The sequence below is a fragment of the Lithobates pipiens genome, unplaced genomic scaffold (genome assembly GCF_037356315.1).
Source record: "Lithobates pipiens isolate NorthernLeopardFrog02 unplaced genomic scaffold, aLitPip1_a1.2 Scaffold_22, whole genome shotgun sequence".
NCBI lineage: Eukaryota > Metazoa > Chordata > Amphibia > Anura > Ranidae > Lithobates > Lithobates pipiens.
The window spans coordinates 143,718,055-143,745,770 of NW_027507784.1; the positions used below are offsets into that span (position 1 = coordinate 143,718,055).

The window sequence follows — 27,716 nt, forward strand, 5'->3', positions numbered from 1 at the left end:
ACTGCTTTACCGTGGTTTTAGTGCCGCTATTCGGACGCTAGCGGGGCAGTTTTAACACCCGCTAGTGGCCGAAAAAGGGTTGAAACGGCCCAAATAGCGCTATGCCGGTGGTTTAGCGACGCTGCCCCACTGTTCGATGGGACGGGTGCTTTAGGAACGCTGCATACACCGCTCCTACATCGCTGTAAAGATGCGGTTTGTGGGACTTTTTGTACCGTCCTGCAAGCACACCGCTCCAGTGTAAAAGTCCTCGGGCTTTCACACAGGAGAGGCCTCTTTACAGGCGCTATTTTTAGCCTGTAAAGCGCCTCAGTGTGATAGTGCTCTAAATATCAATTTTATTTTTTCTGTACAAGTCAAGCTTGGCTCTGCCATCCTCCCACCTCAAGGGTCGGTGCAGAAAAACTCACAATAAAAGGAACCCGTCATGACAGAAATATAGGAGATGCTAATACTGACTTGTTTTTGAGTGTGGAAACTCAATCGCTGTCATCCTTACTTCACTACTTGAGTTATAAGTGGATTTGCATTTTTATGAATGAAATGAATATTTGACACCTTCGCAAAAAACATGACTTTGTACTTGGTGGCAAGACCCCTGTTGGCAATTGAGAGTACTCCTAATCTCAGCTCTTTACCTGTATAGAAGACACCTGGGAGCCAGAAATCTTGCCGATTGATAGGGGATCAAATACTTATTTCACTCATTAACCACTTGCCGACCAGCCGCCGCAGTTTCACTGTGGCAGAATGACACACAGTTTCCGGTTCTCTGAAGAGAGGAGAGACTGATAGTCTGTTCTCTCATAGTATGAACAGCAATCTGTCATCTCCTCTAGACAATCCCCTTCCCCCTTCAGTTACAACACAGAGATGGAACACAATTAACCCCTTGACCGCCACCTAGTGGTTAACCCTTTCCCTGCCAATGACATTTTTACAGTAATCAATGCATTTTTATCGCACTGATCGCTGTATAAATGCCAGTGGTCCCAAAAATGTGTCAAAAGTGTCCGATGTGTCCACCGCAATATCACAGTCCTGATAAAAATCGCAGATTGCCACCATTACTTTGCTTATTGCGTTTTTTTTACCAAAAATATGTAGAAGAAAACATATCAGCCTAAACTGAGGAAAACATTTTTTATATATATTTTTGCGGGACATTATAGCAAAAAGTTAAAAAAATTGCGTTTTTTCAAAATTGTCGCACTTTTTTTGTCTATAGCGCAAAAAACAAAAACAAAAAAAACGCAGAGCTGATCAAATACCACCAGAAGAAAGCTCTATTTGTAGGAAAATTTGGATTGGGTGCTACTTCGCATGACCGTGCAACTGTCAGTTATAGCGATGCAGTGCCGAATCACAAAAAGTGCTCTGGCCAGGAAGGGGGTAAAGTCTGAAGCGATTAAAATGCAAATCAATTTATAACTTTTTTGAAATGCGTTTTTCTGGATATTTTTCTTGTTATTCTGGATCTAACTGTTAAAATAAATCTACCATTAAAATTATAGACTGATCATTCCTTTGTCCGTGGGCAAACATACAAAATCAGCATGGGATCAAATACTTTATGCCTCACTGCATGTACTTATGTGGCAGAACACAGGATATGCATATAATTGTTTAAGGTCAGTGAAGAAAAAGAATAACTGCCATTTTTTGCAGTAATTGAACAGATATAACAAAACACTCACTTTCAATGGTATATATTTAACAGACCAGATGTAACAGCAAATACGATTATTTCATTGAGGGTTAACATACACTCTAAAGCCCCATACACACTATCAGATTTTCTGCAGATTTTTGTCTTCAGATTTACCAAAACCATGTAGTGCAAGGGCCTGCCTGATTGCATACAAATTGAAACTCCTAAGGTTTGACCTCATATTATATGGTTTTGGTAAATCTGAAGGAAAAAAAACATCATCAGAAAATCTGATCGTATGTATGGCGCTTTAGGGTATGTTCACATTACAATGCAGTGCCTGGTGTGCAGTTCAGTTGCACGGATATCAGCACATCGCACTGTTCACTTTTTTTTTTTAAAACAAACTTTATTGAAATGTCACACAGATATAGCAAAGTTAAATTAGCCGCCAAATGGTGCAAGGCAGCGGATTGGCTTGCATTGTGCTGTGCTAAGAAAAAGTACTGCACATAGTACTTTTATTCAGCACACACCACCTGCACACCACCGCAACACAGAGGTATGAACTGAGCAGATAAGGAGGCAAAGCACTGTCATGTAGTGGGACTGCATTGGAATAGCTGCCCAACGTAGCCCCACCCCATCTGGTGAAAATGTACCCCAAGTTAGAGGTTGGATTAAGTCATGACTCCCTACTTATATTTGTTGTTTTCATAGACACCATATTAAGTTGATGTTTTAGATGGAAGGGTATTTTGGTGATATATTTACTATTAGCAGATATCATCCTTCTGCACCATCCAGATTTTTATTGCTGTGTGTTAGGTTGCAAGAATGCAGATGAGCGCCTTGAAATATAAAGTCATAGTATTATCTTCCAAAGAAGCGAGTACTTTCTTCAACTGCATTAGCAAAATCTAATTTTTTGCAAAGGAGTTTTAGCTCCTTAAGCCCCATTCACACCTGAGCATTTTGTAGCTTGAAGCCTGAAGCTACAAAACGCTGGAGGGGAAAAAAAATCAATGATTCTATATGGAGATGGTTCACATCTCCACTCCAAAACGCCTGAAGCCAGAAGCTCAAAAACGCCTGAAGCTCAAACAAGTTCTGGAACTTTTTTTTAGGCAGATTGGGATGGTTTTCTTCTTTTTACATTGGTGACCCTTTGCCCTGCACAAAATCGCGGCAAAAACCGCCGCAAAAACCACGCAATTTTCTGCCTGAAAACGCTATGCTCGGGTGTGAATGGGGCCTTAGGATCCAGATCATAAGTGATGTAAAGTGGCTGCTGTTTTGTGGGGTCTACACCTATTTTGTTTTGCTGTGCAGCCACACCTGCACCAAACACTGATAACATGCGAGAAACCCCAGCAAGGGTTCCCAGCGGTTAGCTGCGGGAGCAACCCCTGTTTAAAGCAATGGGAGGCTGCTGGCTCCTGCAGCTAATCGTGGTAACTTGCATGTAAATCGCTGCATGAGCCTCCCACAGCTAATTGCTGGGAAATGCCGCTGGAGATCTCCATGTAATCTCTGTTTTTTTTTGTTTTCATTTAGTTTTATGGATCATTCTAAATTATTATACTTACCCGTGATCTTAAACTATAGGTACTGCACGCAAGAACAAGGTTGCGGGTGCAAGCAGTAGAAATTAGGTTTTGCTAAAGGACTGATGGACTTGCTGTCAATCACATGATGAGGAAGACAACATTGCCACAGCAGCTCAGCATAAAACCACTTGTCTTATACAATGAGAGGTACAGGCTAAAGTGGTTAGGAAATGTTATATGAATGAACTCTTAAGCCTAGTCCACACTAGTAATTTTTCTTCGTTCAACCCAGCAAGACTGTACTAAGTGATGTTAGTACAGCGATCTCCCCTGCAGTTCTATTGTGTTTTGACAGGGGGACACAACCCCCCTGCAAGAACACTGCAGTCAGCAATCTCAGCCATTGGCCAATCGGCAGACCTTTTTCCATCATGCCCCTTTGACAAGAGCCAGCCAAAAGGCCAGCTTCTGTCGGACCGACTGCAGTACACACATGCCGAACGTCAGCTGGTTCAATAGAAACCAACATTCGGCCCGTGTGTGCTAGGCTTTACAGGTGGGGTACTTTAGCAGGAAAGATGACCTGGGCCACACCAAGTACACACAAGGAAGATTAAAACTTCTGCCTGGTCGTGAAACACACTGGAATCTGAAGTTCAGAGCAAGTCAATGTGAAGGCTAGATACGCTGAACTGATCAGCCTTATTCCTCTGCAACCCCTATGGGATTAAAAAGATATCATCGTCAAAGATGGAGGCTGCCATGACTGAATTCATCTTGGAGAATGCTAGCTTTCTGGCTGTTATTCTAATACTTTTTCTTCACTGCTATCGCCAATCTGGAACAAGTCTAGCACTCTGACACCTTTCTGACACTCATTTACAGCATGTTTGCTCTAGGGACTGTGGCTGAAACATACTGTAGCCAGTCATCTAGTACTTTTAGGAGGTGGCCGGCGATGGCAGCCCCCATATGCATCTCACATTAGAATCACTTTAAAGGTCAGTGTCAATGAGCTTTGGGCATCACTTTGTGCTAACATCATTCAGGATTCATTGACGGGTGCATTTGACCTCCTACTGGCCTGCATATGATTTGCTTTAAGCACGCTGTATTCCTATAGACTTTCATGGGGATGCAAAATGTATCTAACTTAAACAAAAGTCTGCTGACACAAACCCCAAAGCTGATATAGAACTGACACTTCTGGTGATATGACAGAAGCAGAATCACTCAGTTGCAATAACCACTTCCCTAAACGTTTGTCACTCATTTGCTGGCCAAAACACTGCAGAATCTTGCTTGCTGACAAGAAAGCAGCAATGGAGCAAAACCCTGCTGGTCCGGCCAGCCAGGAGAAAATAAGTGGTCCATTAGAACCGGTTCACATAGGGATGACTTGTCAGGCAACTTAGCCGCCTGACAAGTCGCGTCTCGTTCTGTATTGTGGAACCCTTCTTATAGGAGCAACTCAAGTCGCTCCGACTTAGAAAAAGGTTCCTGTACTACTTTTGGGGCGACTTGCATTGACTTCTATACAGAAGTTGTTTTGCAAGTCGCCTCTGAAGTCGTGTGCAAGTCATCTGAGGCTGTCGCGCTGCAAGTCGTGCTGCCTCAGTGTGAACTGGCTCTTAGTGATCCTGCCACTAGTGTGACATTGGAAGACTGATAAAAGATGTCTAAATGAGTCTTGTGATGTCAGTTTGATGGGACTGGAAATGTAATAAAGCAGTCATGCATTTGTCTGTATTATTGTATATTATTATTTATTGCCACTAAAAGGGCTGTATTTCACATAGTGCAATTCAGACTCCTGGTTGTTACCCAGAATTCATTAAAGCATGTGCAGCTATACTTGGATTATCAGCACCATTATATAGCTCATGCTGTTAGTAAATTTTATTTTACAAAGGAAATACCTATAACTCACACAGTGCTGGCCTTGGAAGTGGACAGAAAAGAAATTTTGAGCATGCAATGGTAGAACTGTAACAAAGACACAACAAATATGGCTTAAAGCGTATCTAAACCCGTGAAAACTATTTTTATATATTGCAGCTTGCCAGTTCTTAGATGCAGTGGTTGCATTTGTTTCCTTTTTCACCTGGTGGTCCGGCCAGGAACTCTCTGTCCTAGAGTGAAAACCATCTCCAAACATACTGCATTTACAGAGAAGGAGCATCTTTACTCTAGAACTGGACTACAGAACATCTGTCCCTCAACTCTCCTCCATAACATAGGGTGAAGGTGTTCTGCAAAGCCACAGAGGGAGCTGGGAACAATAATAACTGATAAAAGATAGAGGCAGAAAGCATAGCAAGTTATCAGTTCACAAGATATCTGGCAGGGGCAACAGTTTTTTTGCACTAATCAAATATATATAACAAAATTAGTTCAATGGTGCAATTAACAAGGCAGAAGGGAGCACATACAAGATAGTGTTGGGGTTTACATACACTTTAAATATCCGTTTACCTTGTTCTTAAATCAACTTTAAAGAAATGACAGATAACATTGCCAAAATGGTGCCAAGAAACAGGATTGTGACTTACCACATAATACTTGATCTTCTGTAAAATATCATCATTCGTCATGATAAGGTCTTTTGCTGAAGTACCATCTGCTATATTAGCGAGTATACAAAGTGTCTAGAAAACATATAAAACTTAACCTATTACACATCTGTCACCAAACTGTTGCCTTTTCGCATTTTAAGATTTGAGATAGTAGATATACAACCTAGCAGGGAGACGATAGCTTAACCACCTATATTATGGGCACCTACACAGGCAAAGCAGTGTTAACAGCTGGTAGGCCACACTCTGATACAGAATGGTCCATTTTAAAGTAAGTAGTTGTAAAGAAAAAAAAAAATTTACAAGAAAGATAGAGCATATGGAAGGCGATCTTAATTATAACATTGATTCTAAGTTTGGGAGAGGTGGACCCAAACTCAACATCTATGCTCCTGTATTTAACTACAAATGTTAATTTGATATTTTAAGATCTCCACAGATTTGCTTATAACAACAATCATCATTATAGGTAGATATTCGGCTGATTACATTCATATACAGCTGTTCTCACAAGTTTACATACCCTCGCAGAATTTACGATTCCTTGGCCATTTTTCAGAGAATATGAATGATAAACACAAACTTTTTTTTCACTCATGATTAGTGTTTAGCTGAAGTCATTTATTATCAATCAACTGTGTTTAAACGCAACAGAAACTACCCAAATGACCCGGATCAAAAGTTTACATACCCCAGTTCTTAATACCGTGTATTGCTCCCTTTAACATCAATGACAGCTTGAAGTCTTTTGTGGCATTTGTGGATGAGGCTCTTTATCTTCTCAGATGGTATAGCTGCCCATTCCTCTTGGCAAAAAGCCTCCAGTTCCTGTAAATTTGTGGGCTGTCTTGCATGAACTTTAGTTTTGAGATCTGCCCAGAGTGGCTCAATGATATTAAGGTTGGGGGACTGAGATGGCCACTCCAGAACCTTCACTTTATTCTGCTGTAGCCAATGACAGGTCGACTTGGCCTTGTGTTTTGGATCATTGTCATGTTGAAATGTCCAAGTACGTCCCATGCACAGCTTCCTGGCTGATGAATGCAAATGTTCCTCCAGTATTTTTTGATAACATACTGCATTCATCTTGCCATCAATTTTGACCAAATTTCCTGTGCCTTTGTAGCTCACGCATCCACAAAACATCAGCAATCTACTTCTGTGTTTCACAGTAGGAATGGTGTAACTTTCATCATAGGCCTTGTGGACTTCTCTCCAAATGTAGTGTCTATGGTTGTGGCCAAAAAGCTCAATTTTGGTCTCATCACTCCAAATGACTTTGTGCCAGAAGGTTTGAGGCTTGTCTCTGTGCTGTTTCGGCGTATTGTAAGCAGGATACTTTGTTGCATTTGTGTAGTAATGGCTTTCTTTTGGCGACTCAACCATGCAGCCCATCTTTCTTCAAGTGCCTCCTTATTGTGCATCTTGAAAACAGCCACACAACATGTTTTCAGAGTGATGTATTTTACCTGAAGTTAAATTTGGGTTTTTCTTTGAATCTCGAACGATTTTCCTGGCAGTTGTGGCTGAAATTTTAGTTGCTCTACCTGACCGTGGTTGGTTTCAAAAGAACTCCTCATTTTCCACTTCTTGATTAGAGTTTGAACACTGCTGATTGGCATTCTCAATTCCGTGGATATCTTTTTATATCACGTTTTCAGAGAGTTCTGTATTTCACCTGAAGTTATTTGTGGGTTTTTCTTTGCATCCCAAATTCTTAGTTAGTCTACCTGACTGTAGTTTGGTTTCAAAACCTAATTTTCCACTTCTTGATTAGAGTTTGAACACTGCTGATTGGTATCTTTGATTGCTTGGATATCTTTTTATATCCCTTTCCTGTTTTATACAGTTCAACTACCTTTTCCCGCAGATCCTTTGACAATTCTTTTGCTTTCCCAATAACTCAGAATCCAGAAACATCAGTGCAGCACTGGATGAAAGATGCAAGGGTCTGTCCGGAGTCCAGAAACTCATTGACTTTTTATGCACACACACTAAATTACAAGCAAACAGATCACAGTTGAGGGTGAATACCTTTAATAGCCATTCAAACCCATTTGTGTCAACTTGTGAGCATGTTATCAGGCCAAAATCAGCAGGGTGTGTAAACTTTTGATCAGGGTCATTTGGGTAGTTTCTGTTGTGATTATGATTTAAAAAGAGTAAACACAGTTGATTGATAATAAATGGCTTCAGCCAAACACTAACCATGAGTGGAAAAAAAAAATTTGTGTCATCGTTCATATTCTCTGAAAAATGCCCTGGAAGTCAAATTCTTCCAGGGTATGTAAATTTATGAGCACAATTGTATTCTATTAGAACAGAGAAATTTGCTACATACACAGCTCTTGAGTTGTAACCCAGGCTCTATGATATACCATCTTGATTTTCAGGCTGTAAGCTTGTATGAGTAGGAGCCTGCTCTTAACTAAAGTATATGTGTTTGATATTAGACTGCATTTGTCAAAAGGAAACATTTTGTGTGTTACTCTCTCATGTGTTTACGAGAAGTAAAGCATGAAATGATGGCATTATATAACTCCTTTTTATGAGAGCCATGTTTAAATGCACAGGGATGCATGGGTGTTCCAAGCATCCCTGTGTAGGCAGTACCTTTGAGGTCAAATGGGATGCAGCAGCTGCACAGACGGGGTTTCCAATCTGACATCCATCCAGGTGCATGGCTTTGAATGCAACCACATGAATGTCAGATTGGAAGCAGCATCTCTGTACATGCAGCTTCTGCATTCCAATTGACATGACTGGGACTGCCTGTTTGGGGATACATGGAACACCTATGTATCTCCATGCGAGCAAACATGGCCCTCACACGGGGCATACATTGATACACCCTGTGTGAATGAGGCCTATGGATCATAAAACACTAGCAATGTTGGAGCAGCCAAAAAAATCTCTGCTTACTTTCTCATGTGATTTGTATCTAGCTATAGGGTTGCTGTTGTAAAATGCTATAGCGCTCATCTATGCAGCTACAAATTGCTGGTGTGCCCTGATCATTACTAACTGAATTGGATAACACGAGTAGTTACTGAACCTGGTCATTCTGTCGCTAGCTCCAAACGCTACAGAAAGTCAATTACCCAGCGGTTGAGCTTCACATTGCTTGGAATTTCAGCAATACAGACCTTTCATTGGCTGCAAATATTTTTTTTCAGCCAACTCACTGAAAACAATGCACTCCAGTGATGGTAATACACTAAAACCTTGGTTTGAGAGCATTTTGCAAGACAAGCAAAACTTTTAACTACATTTTCACTTGATATACAAGTGAAGTCTTGATATACATGTAGCGTCATGTCACAACTGAGTACAAAATAGAACAGAAGGTGCCTCTAAGTGGTTGATGTCATCCCTTCCACGCTGCGTGCCTTGCTTTCAAATCGCTCTACTGCAGGGCAGTCTTCCCAGTCACGATTGCAGACTGGCAGCAGTGAGAGCCGGCGGCGCAGAGGACCGTCTATATGTGGACAGCTTTACCCCGGATGTCTGCATACTATCATCAACCATGTGAGTTGCTAAATGCTGTACGTTCATTAAATGTAACCACATTGCTCCACGTGGAGGCTCCTCTTCTCTTTTATACTCTGTAGCTCCTGCTGAATTTTGCTTCTAATCCCCTTGTGGAGGCTACCACTTATGGATGGACATTTTATGGTTACACAACCTATCGCATTGCTATAATCTTTTTATACGGACAATACGGACAATAAACTGAAGGACTTTTGAATAAATGGCCGTGGAACTAATCATCTGAGTTTCCATTATTTCTTATGGTGAAATTCTCATTGCTATACAAGTGCTTTGGATTACAAGCATGTTCCCGGAATGAATTATGCTCGCAATCCAAGGTTTTACTCTATCTTGTTTTAAACAGGTAAACTGAGGAATTGTGGAAAGTAAATCAACCTTGTCTTCAGTGGCTATTCTACTATATAAAACAACAAAATAAGGAAAATGGAAGAAAAGTGTTGAATATGGCAAAATAAGAATAAGTTTTCTTGTTGCCAGGATAAAAAAAATAAACCAGCATCACCCTGTAAAAGAAGCATCTTAATACTTTCCTTTCTGGCAGACCCTCTTAAAGAGATCTGGTGGCAATTAATATCTAACACTTTTAGGTTTACGCTGACACAACAAGAAGCATTAAAAAGTAGTGGTGTCTAGAGCCCCTTAAGAAAGTAAAGATAAATACACAACCCAACAGAAAGGTAAATATTAAACTGCTTCTTTTTACATAGCGACGCTTATTTTTTTAATTTTTTTTTAACTCACTAAAAACACACTAAAAACTTAAACCTTCCATTGTTAATAAAAAAAACAAAAAGGAAAAGAGGAAAATGTGTGGAAAGATCATTCAGATAGCAAATTCCAACGTTGGTGGGTGTATTCCTGCATTTAGTGATGAGTTTAGACAGGTTTGGAGTCTGAACTCGCCTTGAGCTTTCCTGTAGGGAGGTTTGTCAAATCTGTCAGCCAAAGGTGGTGGAGGCATTCCTCGAGCTGTAGCCTAACGTATACATGTCCCTTTCATATGTGCAGTTGCAGAAAATGGCTCCACCATAGATGGTTGGCTGTTGGCTTTGACAGCTTCCCGGCAGATTAACTCAGATGGGTTCTGACTTGTATCCGAACACCCCTGAGCTAATCACTAAAACTACCTGTGAACAACAATACTAGTTGCATACTTTTGGACAATATCAATTTTGAATGTTTAAGGTTCAATTATAATGTAACCAGTAATAGTACAAAGTAATCAGCTGACAAACCAGCACATGAAGCCATTACTGGAAATAAAAAGCCTGTGTCCCAATGAGAGTTTTAGGCTAATGTACATGAACATGTGCTAGGAAAGTGCATTTACAATACAGCATATTGGAGCCAAAGAATAGCTGATGTAATACATTGTGAAGGACTGGGCTCTACAGAAAATCGATAAGAATAAAATGTGTTATGCATATCTTGCTTGTGCTAGTAAAATATTCATTACCTACAGTACTGCTAAGCTGTTAACCCATGCCAGTGAGATTAAGCAGCCCATCACTCATTACAGAGTACCATGTTTCACGCTTCTAAAAAAAAAAAAAAAAAAAAAAAAAAAAAAAAAACGGTCGAGTGCAGTACAGGTAATGCTGGCACTGAACCAGTAATATCATACCTGTTCTTTGACCTCTATGTTATGTTCCCCTTCAAGGATGAAGGTCACTGCTTGCATGATCTGCTTCCCATGTGTGCTCATTATCTGGTCTATGTGCTAAAGTGCACATAGAGGACAAAGAAGAGAGGAATAATGTTACCAACAGCCTGTAGGCAGGAGACACGGGTTGCGCTAGGTGAAATAAATAATAAATTCTAGGATAATTAGAACAGACATATTGTATAAAAACCACTAGGCAATACAGCAATCCTTGATCAAACGCTGACATTTAAATATGTAGTCAGGTATCTATACATACAATAGAGGTTATACAAACTAGCAGTTAATATTTAAAACATGTTGATTTTATCAGTGAGTTTGAGAGACCTCTAGGCTCTAGAATTTGATCATTAGGATGCTATGAAAACAGAAGTGGCAATGTAATATCACAAAGAAAAACTGTAGACCTTTAGTTAATGTTTGAATGAGACACATACTATAGTTAGAACAGTTCCCTCAATATGATTGGGAACTGCCTACTAATATCAGCTCTAAATTAGCTCAATATCTATAGATTAAGGCTACAATCACAAAGGCCATTTAGGATTCCAGCTGTGGCTCTGAGCAGCCACAGCTATTCGTGGATTTCTGCACAGCTGGCTATGAAGATGGCAGCGAATAGCTACAGTTGCTGGCAACCTGTCATTATAGTGAAATGGGCCAACGGACGCACCTAGCCTCTCAAAATTGCAGCAGGAATCTCATTCCTGCCACTACAATTTGCACTGGCCTAAATTCGCCAGTGTGGGCGAATGACACCTAATGTCACCTTAGTAATGCTAATTGCTGAGGAAAGTAGACTCACTAATCATGAACACCATTAACAACTGATGACACCTGCCACATTTGTTCTCATATATCAAAATAATTTCAAATGAAAAGATGACCGATTTCAATTTCAAATGAAAAGATAGTACAATTCAGACACTACTGATAATGGAAGGCCTTTGGTGGGAGTGCATCTGTGTAGTGGACTGTGGGCTTGTGCTAGCTTTAAGACAGCCAGAGATGGTTTGAATCTTGGCTGGTATAGCAGGGACCGGCCAAAATTTGCACTACCTATGGGAAGGTTGATTGTACAAGTTGATCCACCGATCGGCTGGGGTACAACCAGCATGCTGGATTTTTAAATGTAATATCACTGTGTTCTCCCGGGACAGACAGCTCCCCACACCCCACCAACTGAGACATCACAATAGCTCCATGGGAGGAATTCCCCCATCAACAGTCATGGTTGCAGGAAAGAAAATTGCATCATCTATGGCCTGCCTTAGAAAATTGTCTCAAATCACCAGATCTGTTTTAATGTGCAAATACATTTTAATATTTTCTACTAGAGTTAATTTTCCAGTTGTCATGAGTGACTACATCTATTCCACGGGAGTCTGTCTGTAGCACTGCCAGATAAGGCAGAGTTGGCTGACGAAAAGCTCAGCAAGGTATCGGCAATGAAGCAATTCATACAGGTATGCATGTTCCTTAGCCCTTCTTTATTTGAAACAATAGGAAAAATTTGGTTTTGATAAAAAAATAAAAAGAAATAAAAAAACATGCTTATCTTGCTAAACCATTATACGCTTGTGGCACGGTTTTTCACATCAATAATTTGATAGGAATATAGCTAAAACCAAAAAACTTTTGGATAGTGTTAACCAGGGCTTTCTTTTCTCAGAAAACGGGTGCAGGAACTCAACTACGAGCCACTCCTCCTAAACACACGTTCCAAACTGCATCAACTAGTGGGTGTGGCCAAATTTCATTAACAGTGGGAGGGTCTTAAGAGAGCATTAAATACCAGGAGTGCATTATGTGCAGAGCTTGGGGGGGGGGGGGGTGTAACAGAGTGCAGAGTTCAAGGTAGCGCTGCATACAGAGTGTAGTATTTAGGGGTGCGCAACACACACGCACACACACACGCAGTGCAGGACTCTGCCTTCTTTCGCAGCTGCTAACTTTTGCATTCCCCATCCACACATCACTTTCACCTCTCTTCAGCTCTGACCTCTGCATGCAACCCCCTCTACTGCCCCCATATTCTTCCCCTTTCTTAAAAGCTCCATCTTCCACCTTAGTTTTGCTGCTGTATTAAGTTGAAGCACCCAGCCGGCTCTAGTACCTTCCCACACACTGTAGGTGGCTCCACCTCTCTCGCTTGCAGGGAAATCATCTATTGGGGGTGTCAGCATCCTCATTGCAACCCGGGGACACCTGCATCTCCCTTGTCCCCAACCTGTACTCAGTGGGAGCCATTCAGAAAATCAGATCGACAGTAGCCGTTAAGAGTCAAGCTGTGACTTGTTAACACAGAAGCTGGACTTCTGTGTTTACAAGTGATAGTGGTGAGCAGGCAGCAGATGGTGGAACTGAGTTCCACCAAGTTCCAGCTGAAAAAAAGCCCTGGTGTTAACACCCCTGTCACACAATTTTATTGTTTGGGAAGTAGAAGAAAGGCACGGGACACTGGATTCTATAAAGCAGTACTCATTAGTCAGCTCTTCCAGGTATGGTGGCTGATGGTTTTTACTCAAGCAGAGAGTGTGCAAGGAGCAAAGCGCCAGAAGCTGAAGATATACATTCCAAAAGCAGAAGGATTGGATTCCATGTTAAAAGCAAAACATATAAATTAGTATAATTGCATCTGGTACAGATACATACATATTATGTATGCATCTGGAGTGACCATACAAATTAACTCTTACAATGCCTCAGATTATTTCAGCCCAGTACTAAGCCCTGATAAAGAGGGATCCTTTGACACCCCCCCCCCCCCCGAAACAAACATGTTAGTTTTTTTTGTCTAAATCAAATTTTATCTGGACCTTAAGACCCCTTTCACACCACACCGCCGATAACGTGGGCGGTAAAACGCCGCTATTTTTAGCGGCGTTTTACCGCCGGATTTGCGGCACATTTCGGCCGCTAGCAGGGCGCTTTTACCCGCGAAAGGTTAAAACCGCCGGCAATACGCCGCAATAGCGGCGTTTTGCCAGCGGTATTACAGCGCTGCCCCATTGATTTCAATGGGGAGCAGCGGTGGAGGAGCGGTAAACACACCGCTCCAAAGAAGCTGCTGGCAGGACTTTTTTCTGACGTCCTGCCAGCGCACCGCTCTAGTGTGAAAGCCCTCGGGGCTTTCACACTACACACAATGCTGCAGCTTCTTTAGGGCGTTTTGCAGGCGCTATTTCTAACGCTATAGCACCTGCAAAATGCCCTGGTGTGAAAGGGGTCTAAATGTTCTTCTTTTGGTGCTTTCCTCCTTGTACAACTAGTCACATTGTATAGTCAACTGTCTCCCTGCTGGAAAAATTCACACCACTTGTCCCAGTGACTTTTGTCACCTGGAAATATTAAATTGCATAAGGTAAGGTTTTGATCATAAGTTTTTTTTTTTTTTTTTTGGGGGGGGGGGGGGAGGGGGGAATCAGCAATTGTTCATACATTACTTACTGGCCTTGTAGACAACAAGTTTCTGAGAAGTCCCAGTGTTTTCATCAATACATTCACATCAGAATCAGACAATAGTCGAAACAACTGCTCTGTGCTTAGACCTCTTAAAATGTCAGATTTTATCTTCTGGTCAGCTTGAAATGCCATGTTCTGTAAAATGGAAAAAAAAAAAAGTGTTATGAAGATGTTATCAATTAATAGATTATCATACTAGCGGAAAAATACTTACCATTAAAGCCCAGATGCCATTGACACGCAGGGCAGGATTCTCACTTAGAGTCAAACTACACAGTAGTTCTACAGCTCCAGATTCTAGAATAGGCTGAAAAAAATATTACTGGTGAGGAATCATTACAGAAAGTAATATGTGAATTATATCTATTTCAACAAAACATGAGTGAGTATTTCACTAAATAAACTGAGTTTATTGTTAAAAATAACTGTGAAAAGCAAGACTTCGGTGGGTGTATAAAGATGTCCACTTGCCGACTTCTAACTCTAGGCTTACTGCAGACAAGTGGGGGTGTACCAAGATGGCTGCAATGCAACATCACTTTGTGACAATCCGCATCTCTTGGCAGGCGACATTGGCAAGTGACAATCCACATCTGGTGGCAGAGGATGTGGCAAGTGACAAACTGCATTTGGTGGCAGCCAACAGTGGCAAATGACACACTGCATCTGGTGGCAGGCGATGGTAGCAAGTGACACGCTCAGGGCTCCCACTGATTACGCATTATGGTGAGTGGAATTATTTAATTTTATATTACAATGTAATAGAAATAATGCGCTTCAATCATCCTGACACCATATCAGCCATGTCGGCGTGATGATTGAAGTGCCAACACCAGCCATTGTCCCAACAAATTGCCTGCAAAATTTTCTGCCAGTGCCCCTCCCAAGACTAGGCTCTGGATCCGCCTCTGAGGTAGCGGACGTTTGTTTCCAGCTGGCGGGGGTGTACATGCTTTTGCTGCATAGAGAAGATATATTAAAATGAAGTGCCTTTTTATCAAGGACTGCATTGACCAGCAATTGAAAGTTTTCTAAAATCTTGTTTTTGCTCGCAGGCTCTGCTTTGTAACCTGCCCTTGACAAAAACACTAGCCTGCCAAACTCTAGCTGATTGGAAGGGCATCAGAAGGGATCCAGATGCTATTTAAGCCGATCCTTTAATTTTGGAGTGTTTAGAGCGTATGCCTGCAGTATTATACTATTGCGTAATTAAGTTGGTAGAGGTCCCCATCTCATTTCCTGTATGAGTCTGTCTGTGAGCACGACGGAGGACTCTGGCTCAAGTGTTGGGCTGCAGTACCAGCATGCAAAAATCATCTTTTGAGGGACATCATTTCAGAGCAGCCATGGACACACTTATCAGAGATGTTCCCAGGGACAAGAGGATTCCATGACCGCACATATGTCTTTAACATGGAGTGCCCTCATCTTCAAAAGTAGCGAGGGTGTCCATCAAAGGCTGGAAAGTTTGGAAAATGAGGGCACCCTATCATTTGGACAGACAGAATCTCAGGAAGGAGATGGTTTGTAAGGGCTACAAGTTAAAATTTCAATCTCAGCTGCCTCATGTCTTCCAACATGCCTGTGTCACCTCACAGATTAGCATATCTTTCTGCAGCCTTTGTGTGTTTTTTGGAGCAAGGGGGCATTGTCACAGTCCCAGTTGCGGAACAGTTCCTGTGGTTTTTCTTCAAAGTTACCAAACTAAATGGGGCATCAGTTCCATCTTATATTACAAATCTTCATTTGGGCCCTGAAATCTGCATGGAATCCACCTGGTCTGTCATAGCCTCCATCAGGGATGCTTCCTGGCTCCTGTGGACATCAAAAATGTGTACTTACGTGTACCCATTTTCTCAGTGCATCAGTGGTTCCTTCACTTTGCTGTGGGTCCCCAGCACTTCTAGTTTATGGCCCTGCTAGTTGGTCTATCTTCCACACCTCAACCTCCTGTTGAGGAAACAGGCAGCACAAGTTCTGGCCTACAATGTGGCTCAAACTGTTCAGACCCGGCAAAAGTTCAGCTGCATCTTTAAAGCAGTATTAAACCCAAAAGCAATGATTATAATGCTCCTTACCAATTCTTACATGTGACAGCTGCATTAAATGTATTTTTAAGGCGTTCTTTCTTCTATTTTCATCTGGTGATCCAGTCAGTAAGTCTGTTTTTCAAAAGCACAAGCTCTCCAGTAGAATTTGTGTAGTGAAATGTCATCTCAAAAAGGAAAAATAACTGGTGTCAGCAATTTTAAAGTGTGAGCTGTTATCGACAAGATGGTTCAGTGTTTGGACTGACCAATTTACCTGGCCCTGAAGACCAGACTGACCCTGGCTTAATGCTTCAGGAACCCTGCTCTGGAGTTAGGGAAATTCCTTCAAACATATTTTGGAAGATAATTTACAATGGATGCCAGCCTATCTGTACAGGGGACATTGGAGGAATCTTGTCTCCTGATCAACTGTCAGGTTTCAGTGGTAGTGAGCCCTTGTAGAACATCGACTTGAGTTTTCCCAGGGTGCGGAGTCCAAGCCCCAGATTGTGGCCCCCAGGTACATCCAGCTGAAGATGCAGACACCATCTTGTGTAGGGTACAAACAGCAGGAGGCAGAAGATCCAGGAAACAAGCCAAGGTCAGGCAGCAGGCAAGCACAAACTGTAGACAAAGCCAGGGTCAGTGCATGGGAACTCAGACACTGAATACAGGTAATACTAGGCAAACAGGAGGTCAGAGAACTAGGAAGTTGCTCAGACAATGCAGTCTGCACTGAGCAAGTCTTATATAAAGGAGACAAACTGGGAGGCAAGCCAGAAAGTGATAGAAGGGAAAGGAAACATAAACCCACAGTACAGCAGGCGTCACCTATAGGTGAACACACAAGCCAAACACCACCAGTGAATAGAATCACAGGTCTAGCAAAACCACTGCAGCAAGGAGGTAAGACTTTCACAGGCAGGAATCTGCAGGCTAAACTGTGATAGCATTCTGGAATGTCATGCAATTTGTTTGTCTCAGCAAAGTTGACTGGAGCTGCGGCATACATCGACCATCAAGGAGGAACCAAAAGTCCCACCACAGCAAGAGAGGTAGAAAGCATTTTGTCCTGGGCAGAATTGCATGTTCCAGCCAGGTCCATTTTTTCCATCCCATGTGTGCACAAGTGGCAGTCAGACCTTCAAAGCTGGCAGTGCCTTGACTAGAGGGATGGATTCCTATACCCGCAAATGTTCATGGCCTGTGCCGCAAAAGGGGGACACCAGAAGTAGACCTCCCAACCTCTAGGTTCCACAATAAACTGGACAGGTTCATCTTCAGGTGAAAAAATTATCTGTGTAAGCAGTGAATGCTCTAGTGGCTCTGCAAGATCAGTACACACCAATCTATGGTTTTCCTTCCTTGTTTACTCCATAAGTTTGAGATGGTGGGTATTCCAGTGACCCTTATAGTTTCTGATTGGCCCAGGCAGATGTGGTATTCAACTTGATCAGGCTCCTAGCAAATGTTCCGTGGTCTCTACTAGATCATTCAAACCATCTGTCCTAGGGACTGGTTTACCATCCATCTTCATGGTTGCTGGTTTTAACAGCATGACTGTTGAAGCTCAGGTTAAGGGATAGAGGTATCTTTAAAAACTGCATTTAATATTTGTCAGGAGTGTTAACCTTTCCACGCTTATTTACAAGTTGAGTTTCTTGTTAAAATATCTTAAAAATGGCACTTGCACTATTAGCTACTACTACGTACACAATTTGTTGACATAAAATTTAAAAATATATATGTGTGTGTGTGTGTGTGTGTGTGTGTGTGTGTGTGTGTCGCTAACCCACAAAACATGAATAATCTTCAAATAAAGACTTTATATAAATATTGTAAAAGAAAAAAAAATTGCATTTTTGTGGGCGATAAAAGCAAAAAAGTTAATTTGACGTAAAAAAAATAAATAAAAAAAAAATAAAATAAAAATGTGAACCACCTCCAAACCAAAATAAAATTTATTTTTTAAAGAAAATCTGCACTAGTCGTCACCTGAATGCCACCAACAGTGAGTAACAAGCTCCTTACCACAAGGTATTGACCCTCTAAAACTGAGCAGTCAAAAAAACATCCACAGAAATCATCTGTACTAATTGGTTAGCCAGATCTTTTTTATCAAAAAGTCAAATAGTGTTTTCTCATCAATGGTCTACAAGCTCACAAAAATGCTCCGCTCAGTAAAGATATACTGTATAAATTAACAGCCCCAGTGTGAAGTATTAAAGGATAGAATTTTACTCCTATTTAGCTCCCCTCCTACTCTTTCTGTCCTTCCTCCCTGTATCCGGGCCAACCGATTTTAGAAGACTTGCACCTATAAATACCACTTTTATTGGGATGGACCAAGTACCCTACTACCTCCTAACTTTAATGCATATATACTTGCCCTCTTGGGGCAGCTTTTCTCAACCTTATTCAGTCAAGACACCCTTTAAAAATTATGTGCAATATCGAGGCACCATTTAAAAAAATATGGACAGTCTCGAGGCACCCCATTCTAATAGTTTTACAAAATGCAAACATCAGCAAGTCCAAGTAGGACACCCAATGTTAGAGGCGATTTATTCTTCTAAAGCAAACATGCTTTTGCAAACTGGTACTGACTAGTATTCCAATATTTCTTTATCACTCAGCTGATGTGATCCCACCTCTGATGGAGAGGGGCGAGGGTGGGTCAAAAAAGGATGCTATGCAGGCGACTCACATCCTCCTTATCAACTGATCGTTGGTCGTTAGGATGCCGGCAGCTAGAAGGTTGTAATGGTACACAATGAAAACCTATAACTTAGTGTAACTAAAAGGCAGCTTTCATTCTCATGCCAGCTAGTATACAATTTTCAGCCAATTATTTTTTTATTTTTTAGGTATTTTGCCAAGGCACCCTGGCTGAAAAAGGCTGTCTTAGGGCAAAGCACTCGTCTTCAGATGATATTGGCGGTCAATCCAGATTTTTAGGTATTAATCCTACTTATATTTTGTTACCAACTCAAGGTTATATTGTTATAGTTCTTAACAGATAGTTATTTCCTTTGCTGCATACACCTGTTGCACATTTTCTATTTTTTGGGGGATGGAGTTATTAAAAGTTCACTTCACTTGCGAAACGGTGAGCTACCTTCAATTCTTTAACTTAACTACAAAACAATTCATACAACTAGCGCATCACTGATACGAGTACCAGGTGGCTGTGCTCCACCCTGGTGCCATGTAATTGCGGTGACCAATCACAGAAATCACATGTCCAATAGTAAACAATGGCTACACAACCACTGAGAACTACTGTAATCTCTGTGAGTGGTCACTGTGATCACATAGCACAGAGCCAATCGCAGCTGCCCTGTACAATGCGATAGATGTGGCCAATCACAGTAGTTCTCAATGGCTGCATGACGGTAGCCCAGAACTGTCAGAAATAATTGCTTATACAGCCATTAAAAAAACAAAAATACACACACATGCATATACATAATGCATCCAAGAAAGTATTCACAGCGCTTCACCTTTTCCACATTTTGTTATGTTACTATGGTAATTCTGCCAGGGTATGTAAACTTATGATCATAACTGTATATAAAATTTATTTTTTACATACAGCCACTATGATTACATTGTACCACTGCAGTGGTCATCACGTACAATAGCTGGCTGCTGTGATATCACAGTATGTAATTGCCACCAGCCATTATCTCTGATGACCGCCAACGCAGTACAATGTCACCAGACCAGTGCCAGTGTGCATTATCACCGACACACCTGTGCCAGTATCCATGATCACCACCACACCAGTCTTATTGTCCATAATCACCTTAACACCAGTTAGTGCTCCTGATCACCCCCACACCAGTTACAGTATCACTTGATCACTGCCACACCAGTTGCAGTGTCAATACATCAGTGTAAGCCAGCAACCATCACACCAGTCCCAGAATCAGCAGTCCAATGCAAGTCAACAGCAGTGTTTCTGATTGCAGACATACTAGTCCCCAGTGCCACTAGACCAGTGCAGCTAGCAACAATGATCCTGACCACCACCACACCACCAATGCAGTGCTGTACTGGCCCTGCCTGTTTATTGAGCAAGTTTCTGCCTGTTGTCTAGACCAATCCTTTGCCTGTTTGCTGTCCATGTCTCTGCCTGCAGCCCAAACTGGCTCATCTACATGTCCGATTGACTATGTTCCTACGAGACACCAGTCCCAGCCATCCCCTGTGGACAACTGCACTCCTGGAACCACAGGAACTCTTTAGTTTTCTTCAGCCTCCTGTACTTCCTGGCTAGTGAATATGGCATTCCTGGAGGTAGCCATGTACCAGAAGTCTAGGCTTGCTTGGCTTATAGGAATGAGGACTGCTATAGGTGAAGCTACACTAAGCTATATGTCCTGATTACTCATATAGAATTGACCATTACAGTGCATTTGTTTATTTGTGTGACACACAAGATACAATGTCTGGTACATAATCAGTATAAACAGAGAAAAAAATCTCACACATGTGGTACACTCAGGAAGAGTAGCAAAATGTGTTTTGGGATGCAATTCTCAAGCCCCATACACACATTTCTCCAAATTTTTTCCTTCAGATTTACCAAAATTCATAATATGAGGTCAAACCTTAGGAGTTTCAAGTTGTATGCAATCAGGCAGGCCATTGCACTACATGGTTTTGGTAAATCTGAAGGAAAAAAATCTGCAGAAAATCTGATAGCGTGTATGGGGCTTAACCAGTTCCCGATCAGCGCACGCCGATGTAAGTCGGCAGAATGGCATGGGCAGGCATATTGGCGTACAGGTACATTAATTTTTATATGCCGCCCTGCCATCGCGTGCGCGCTGGTTGGGACCATCGTGAGTCCGGTCGTGGGTCCCGCGGACTCCATCGCCACGGGGATACCCGCGATAGTCTCACGGGAGGCTGAATGGAGAGAAGATGCTGTTGTAAACAGCATCTCCCCGTTCTGCCTAGCAACAATTGACGCTGATCTCTGCTCCATGTGATTGGAGCAGAGATCAGTGTTCACTAACACAAAGCCCAGCTCCCCACAGTTAGTAACATGCCCCTAGGAACACTTAACCCTGACACTGCCACCCCCTGATTAACCCCTTCAATGCCAGTGTCATTTACACAGGAATCAATGCATTTGTATAGCACTGATTGCTGTATAAATGACAATGGTCCCAAAAATGGGTCAAAAATGTTCGATGTGTCTGCCATAATGTCACAGTCACAATAAAAATCGCTGATCACCTCCATTACTAGTAAAAAAAAAAAAAAAAAATGAATAAAAATGCCATAAAACAATCCCCTATTTTGGAAACGCTATAACTTTTGCGCAAACCAATCAATCGCTTATTGCGATTTTTTTAACAAAAATATGTAGAAGAATATGTATTGGCCTAAACTGAGGGAAAATTTTTTTTTTTTATATATATATTTTTGGGGGATATTTATTATAACAAAAAGTTAAAGAAATGTGTTTTTTTCAAAATTGTCGCTCTATTTTTGTTTATAGCGCAAAAAATAAAAACCGCAGGGGTGATCAAATATCACCAAAAGAAACCTCTATTTGTGGGGAAAAAAAGGACGTCAATTTTGTTTGGGAGCCACGTCGCACGGCCGCGCAATTATCAGTTAAAGCGACTCAGTGCCGAATTGCAAAAAAGTGGTCTGGTCTTAAGCCAGCAAAATGGTCTGGTCTGAAAGTGGTTAAATATGCCCCGTAGGTGTGTTCAATTTGGTGTTATCGCTCTCACTCTTAGGCTGGGTTCACACTGCTGCGGCTACGAGAATCGGATGTGATTTGCACCGCACTGCAGTGCAAATCACATCAGATCTCTGTGCGATGAGAGTTCAGCCATATAGTATGCCTGAATTCGCATCGCACCCGCCCCAAACTCGCACAGGACCCTTTTTTTGGTCCGCAGCAGATTCGGATCGCATGGGATCCGATTCCTGTCCGAGTTTGCAGATCGCACTGCGATATGCGAACTGATCTGGGGGTGTCATTAACATTTCACTGACACTCCCAGCAGTTCGCATAGGGCAGTGTGAACTGCCGCCGGTAGGCATGCGATGCGGGAACCCGCCGCGGATTCGCAATGTGAACCTAGCCTTATACTTGGATCTGAAAAAAATAATTGTTGCTCTACATCAGTGGTTCAACTCCTGTCTTCAGGACCCCTAACAGGACAGGTTTACAAGATAACTGAAATACATCACAGGTGATCTCATTTGCTGCTCAGTGATTGCAGTATTCTAGCCTCGCCATGGTTGACCAAAGAAGTTGCATCCACATGCTCAGTGTCATATCAAGAGGTTACCTTTGAGAAATAGATGTACAAGTGCTGCCAGCATTGCTGCAGAGGTTGAAGGGGTACATGGGTCAGCCTGTCAGTGCTCAGACCATATGCCGCAACACCATCAAATTGGTCTGCATGTCTGTCATCCCAGAAGGAAGCCTCTTCTAAAGATGATGCACAAGAAAGCCTGCAGTTTGCTGGAGACAAGCAGACTAAGGACATGGATTATCCATGTCCTGTGGTCTGATGACACCAAGATAAACCTATTTGGTTCAGATGGTGTCAAGTGTATGTGACAGCAACCAGGTGAGGAGTACAAAGACAAATGCGTCTTGCCTACAGTCAAGTATGGTGGTGGGAGTGTTGTGGTCTGGGTCTGCATGGGTGCTTCCGGCAGTGGGGAGCTACAGTTCACTGAGGGAACCATGAATGTCAAACATGTACTGTGACATACTGAAGCAGAGCATGGTCCCCTCCCATTGGAGACTGGGCCGCAGGGCAGTATTCCAACATAATGACCCCAAACACACCTCCAAGATGACCACTGCCTTGCTAAAGAAGCTGAGGGTAAAAGTGATGGACTGGCCAAGCATATCTCCAGACCTAAACCCTATTGAGCATCCGTGGGGCATCCTCAAACGGAAGGTGGAGGAGCGTAAAGTCTCCAACATCCACCAGCTCTGTGATGTCATCATGGAGGAGTGGAAGAGGACTCCAGTGGCAACCTATGACGCTCTGGTGAACTCCATGCCCAAGAGGGTTAAGGCAGTGCTGAAAAATAATGGTGCCCACACAAAATATTGACATTTTGGGCCCAATTTGTATATTTTCACTTAGGGGTGTTCTCACTATTGTTGCCAGCAGTTTAAACATTAATGCCTGTGTGTTGCGTTATTACAAGGGGACAGCAAATTTGCACTGTTATACAAGCTGTACGCTCACTACTTTACATTGTAGCAAAGTGTAATTTCTTCAGTGTTGTCACTAAGGATGAGCCGAACACCCCCCTGTTCGGTTTGCACCAGAACCTGCGAACAGACCTAAACTTCGTGTGAACTTTAGAACCCTATTAAAGTCTATGGGACTCGAACGTTCAAAATCTAAAGTGCTAATTTTAAAGGCTAATATGCAAATTACTGTCCTAAAAAGTGTTTGGGGACCTGGGTCCTGCCCCAGGGGACATGGATCAATGCAAAAAAAAAGTTTTAAAAACGGCCGTTTTTTCAGGAGTACTGATTTTAATAATGATTAAAGTGAAACAATAAAAGTGTAATATTCCTTTAAATTTTGTACCTGGGGGGTGTCTATAGTATGCCTGTGAAGGGGCGCATGTTTCTTGTGCTTTGAACTGTCCCTGCACAAAGTGTCATTTCTGCAGAAAAAAAATTCATTTAAAATCACTCGCGACTATAATGAATTGTCGGCTCCGTAATACAGAGAACACTCAATGAGTGTTCTCTGTATTACGGGAGCTGACAATTCATTCATTGATTAAAAAAAAAAAAAAAAAAAAAAAAAAAAAAAAAAAAAGCGTGGGGTTCCCCCAAATTCAATTACCAGGCCCTTCAGGTCTGGTATGGATATTAAAGGGGAACCCCACGTCCAATAAAAAAAAAAAAAAAATTTGACGTGGGGGTCCCCCTGAAAATCCATACCAGACCCTTTATCCGAGCGCACAACCTGGAAGGCAGCAGGAAAAGAGGGGGGACAAGAGAGCGCCCCCCCTCCTGAACCGTACCAGACCACATGCCCTCAACATTGGGAGGATGCTTTGACCCCTCAAAGCACCATGTCCCCATGTTGATGGGGACAAGGGCCTCATCCCCACAACCCTGGCCGGTGGTTGTGGGGGTCTGCGAGCAGGGGGCTTATCAGAATCTGGAAGCCCCTTTAACAAGGGGACCCCCAGATCCCAGCCCCCCCTGTTTGAAATGGTAAGGGGGTACAAAAGTACCCCTACCATTTCACAAAGAAAGTGTAAAAAATGGTTAAAGAAGACAAACACTTTTGCAAAATTCCATTATTAAAAATAAAAAAAATAAAAGAAGTGGGAAGGGGAAGTCAACGTCAATTATTTTTTTTTTATTTGACGCAGGGTTCACCTTAATATCCATACCAGACCTGAAGGGCCTGAATTTGGGGGAACCCCACCCCCCTTTTTTTTTATCAATGAATGAATTGTCGGCTCCCGTAATACAGAGAAAACTCATTGAGTGTTCTCTGTATTACGGAGCCGACAATTTATTATAGCCGCGAGTGATTTTAAATAAAAAAAAATTTCTGCAGAAATTACACTTTGTGCAGGGACAGTTCTAAGCACGGGAAACATGCGCCCCTTCACAGGCATACTAGACACACCCCCCAGGTACAAAATTTAAAGGAATATTACACCTTTTATTGTTTCACTTTAATCATTATTAAAATCACTGCTCCTGAAAAAACTGCCGTTATTAAAACTTTTTTTTTGCATTGATCCATGTCCCCTGGGGCAGGACCCAGGTCCCCAAACACTTTTTTGGACAGTAACTTGCATATTAGCCTTTAAAATTAGCACTTTAGATTTCTCCCATAGACTTGTACAGGGTGTTCCCGGCTTTTCGAATTTGCCGCGAACAGCCCAAATTGTTCACTGTTCGCTGAATAGGCGAACAGGCAATGTTTGTGTCGAACGTGAGTTCGACTTGAACACGAAGCTCATCCCTAGTTGTCACATTAAAAGATATAATAAAATATTTACAAAAATGTGAGGGGGTACTCGCACTTTTGTGAGATACTGTATACCAGGGGTAGGCAACCTTTTGAGCACAGTGTGCTGAAAATGTTTTCAAAGAAATTGAGTGTGCTGATAACAAAAAAAATAAAATAAAATAAAATAAAACATTAACTAAACACTCGAAATCGCAAAAAGGATTTTTTTTATAAAGAAAATGCTCCAATTAGTAATAGTGACTAGTTAACACCCTATGGTACACCTGAATCGCTAAGAGAATTTTTTGATATCTTGAACCACAATGATAGGGGTATTTCATTATCACTCGAGATGAGTACCTCCAAGATCAACTTTTTGGATCTAGAAATTGAAATAGCAAATAATAAATTTGTGTTTAAAACACATTTCAAAGAAACAGATCGGAATAGCTTCATTCCCCTAGATAGCTGCCACCATAGAGCTTGGCTCAATTCGGTCCCACAAAGCCAGTTTCTACGTCTTCGGAGGAACTGTACAGATCTAGACACATTCAGAATACAAGCCAAAAATCTTAGACAGAAATTTGAAGATAAGGGGTATGATAGTGCAATTTTGGATAGGGAAATATGTAAAGTTGCGGAAACTAATAGAGAGGACCTCATTGTTGAGAAAACACAAAATGTACCTGATGATACTTATAGATGGTCTATGTTAACAACGTTTTCATCACAGCATAGACAGATCAAATCTATTATAAACAAACATTGGAGTATATTAAAAAATGATTCTGTGTTAGGTCCCAAGCTACCCGAACAAGCTAAAATACTTTTTAGGGGAGTTCCATCCCTACAGAGTAGTATAGCCCCCAATATCCTAGATCCACCTAATCGTCCATCCTTTTTCCACAACATGACGGGTTTCTACCCCTGTAAAAAGTGCAGTGTATGTAGATATAATATCTTGGGGAGACGTAAGGCTACTGAATTTACATCTACAACTACTAACAAGACACATATTATTAAGCCTTTTTGCACTTGTGATACCAAGTATGTGGTATATTTGATCACCTGCCCATGCGGCAAGCAATATGTAGGAAGGACAATCAGGACATTTGCAATCAGGGTAGGCGAACATATATCTCTTATCAGGAGTAAAGATTCAAAACACACTGTTCCTAGACACTATAAGCAGTGTCACAACAGTGATCCTACCGGAACAGAGTTTTTGATTATTGATAAGTACACGCCACTCTGGAGGGGGGGTGCCATGACCAGGGGCGTATCCAGGTTAGAGACCTATTGGATATACACCATCAAATCCTACTTCCCGTTTGGTCTAAACGTGGAGTGGGACATCAATGCATTCATCAACGACGGTTGACACATGGCGTTGGGTCCCACTCCCCGTTTGGCTTGGGCGTGGTGTGTGATATGGATGTATTTATTGATGATGGTTGAGGTCTGTCTATCTCTTACATCTATATCTTTATTTTATTTTATTCTCCTCTTTTCCTCTCTTTTGGTTATACATGGTAGGAATATGTGGGGAAAATGTATTTTGTGAGTATTAGTAGATGGTTAAAGGCGATTTGGGTTTGGTCCACCTAATATGTCAACACATATGACTTTCGGTCTCTTTTCGATTGGGCCATAATATCAATAGAGCGCCATTCTTGAGTATATATATATTTTTTTGGTTAAGTCTCTTTATATATATCTCAAAACTTATGACTACATTTGATTTTTATAAGTTTTATATTTTTAAATTTTTTTTCAATTTTTAAATTAGATTAAAAATCTTTTTGGATTGATGTTGCGTAGGTCATTATCTATATAGGGTGTCACGATGTAATAATCGCCCATCCGATTAGATTCGGTCATATTTATTTTCCTATTCATTTTTCAGTTAATATCTCTAGGTAGATTATAATAACTCCTTTGGGTAAAATTACTGGAAATTTTTTTTTCGAAATTTGCCTTCTTAATTCACTATTCCTGTGAAATATGGCTAGAAAAGCTAATATGCGATTATAGGCACTGTGTTCCTATTGGATGCAGCGTCCGAATATTTAATGTTTTTTATTTATATATTTTTTATCAATTTTTTCTATTAGATATATCCCTCAGCTCAGAGTATATACTCTATATTTTCCTCATTTAATATATATAGGAGATTTGTTCTACCTTGTACCGATCTGCATTTCACCTTAGAGATGGCGTTTTTTTACACGTCTATTTA

At 41.5% G+C, this 27,716-nt stretch overlaps 1 protein-coding gene across 4 annotated transcripts in view; it reads right to left on the reverse strand.

The window, feature by feature from the left end:
- Positions 1 to 27,716, reverse strand: part of ARMC8 (armadillo repeat containing 8) — a 185,267-nt gene that overhangs the window by 9,602 nt on the left and 147,949 nt on the right. For all 4 annotated transcript variants that reach the window (XM_077448427.1, XM_077448425.1, XM_077448426.1 and 1 more), the window contains 4 exons: positions 14,672 to 14,764; positions 14,443 to 14,592; positions 10,954 to 11,049; positions 5,754 to 5,849 (listed from right to left, as the gene is read on the reverse strand). In XM_077448427.1, coding sequence (XP_077304553.1) covers positions 5,754 to 5,849; positions 10,954 to 11,049; positions 14,443 to 14,592; positions 14,672 to 14,764 — 435 coding nt within the window. The remainder of the gene's footprint in view (positions 1 to 5,753; positions 5,850 to 10,953; positions 11,050 to 14,442; positions 14,593 to 14,671; positions 14,765 to 27,716) is intronic.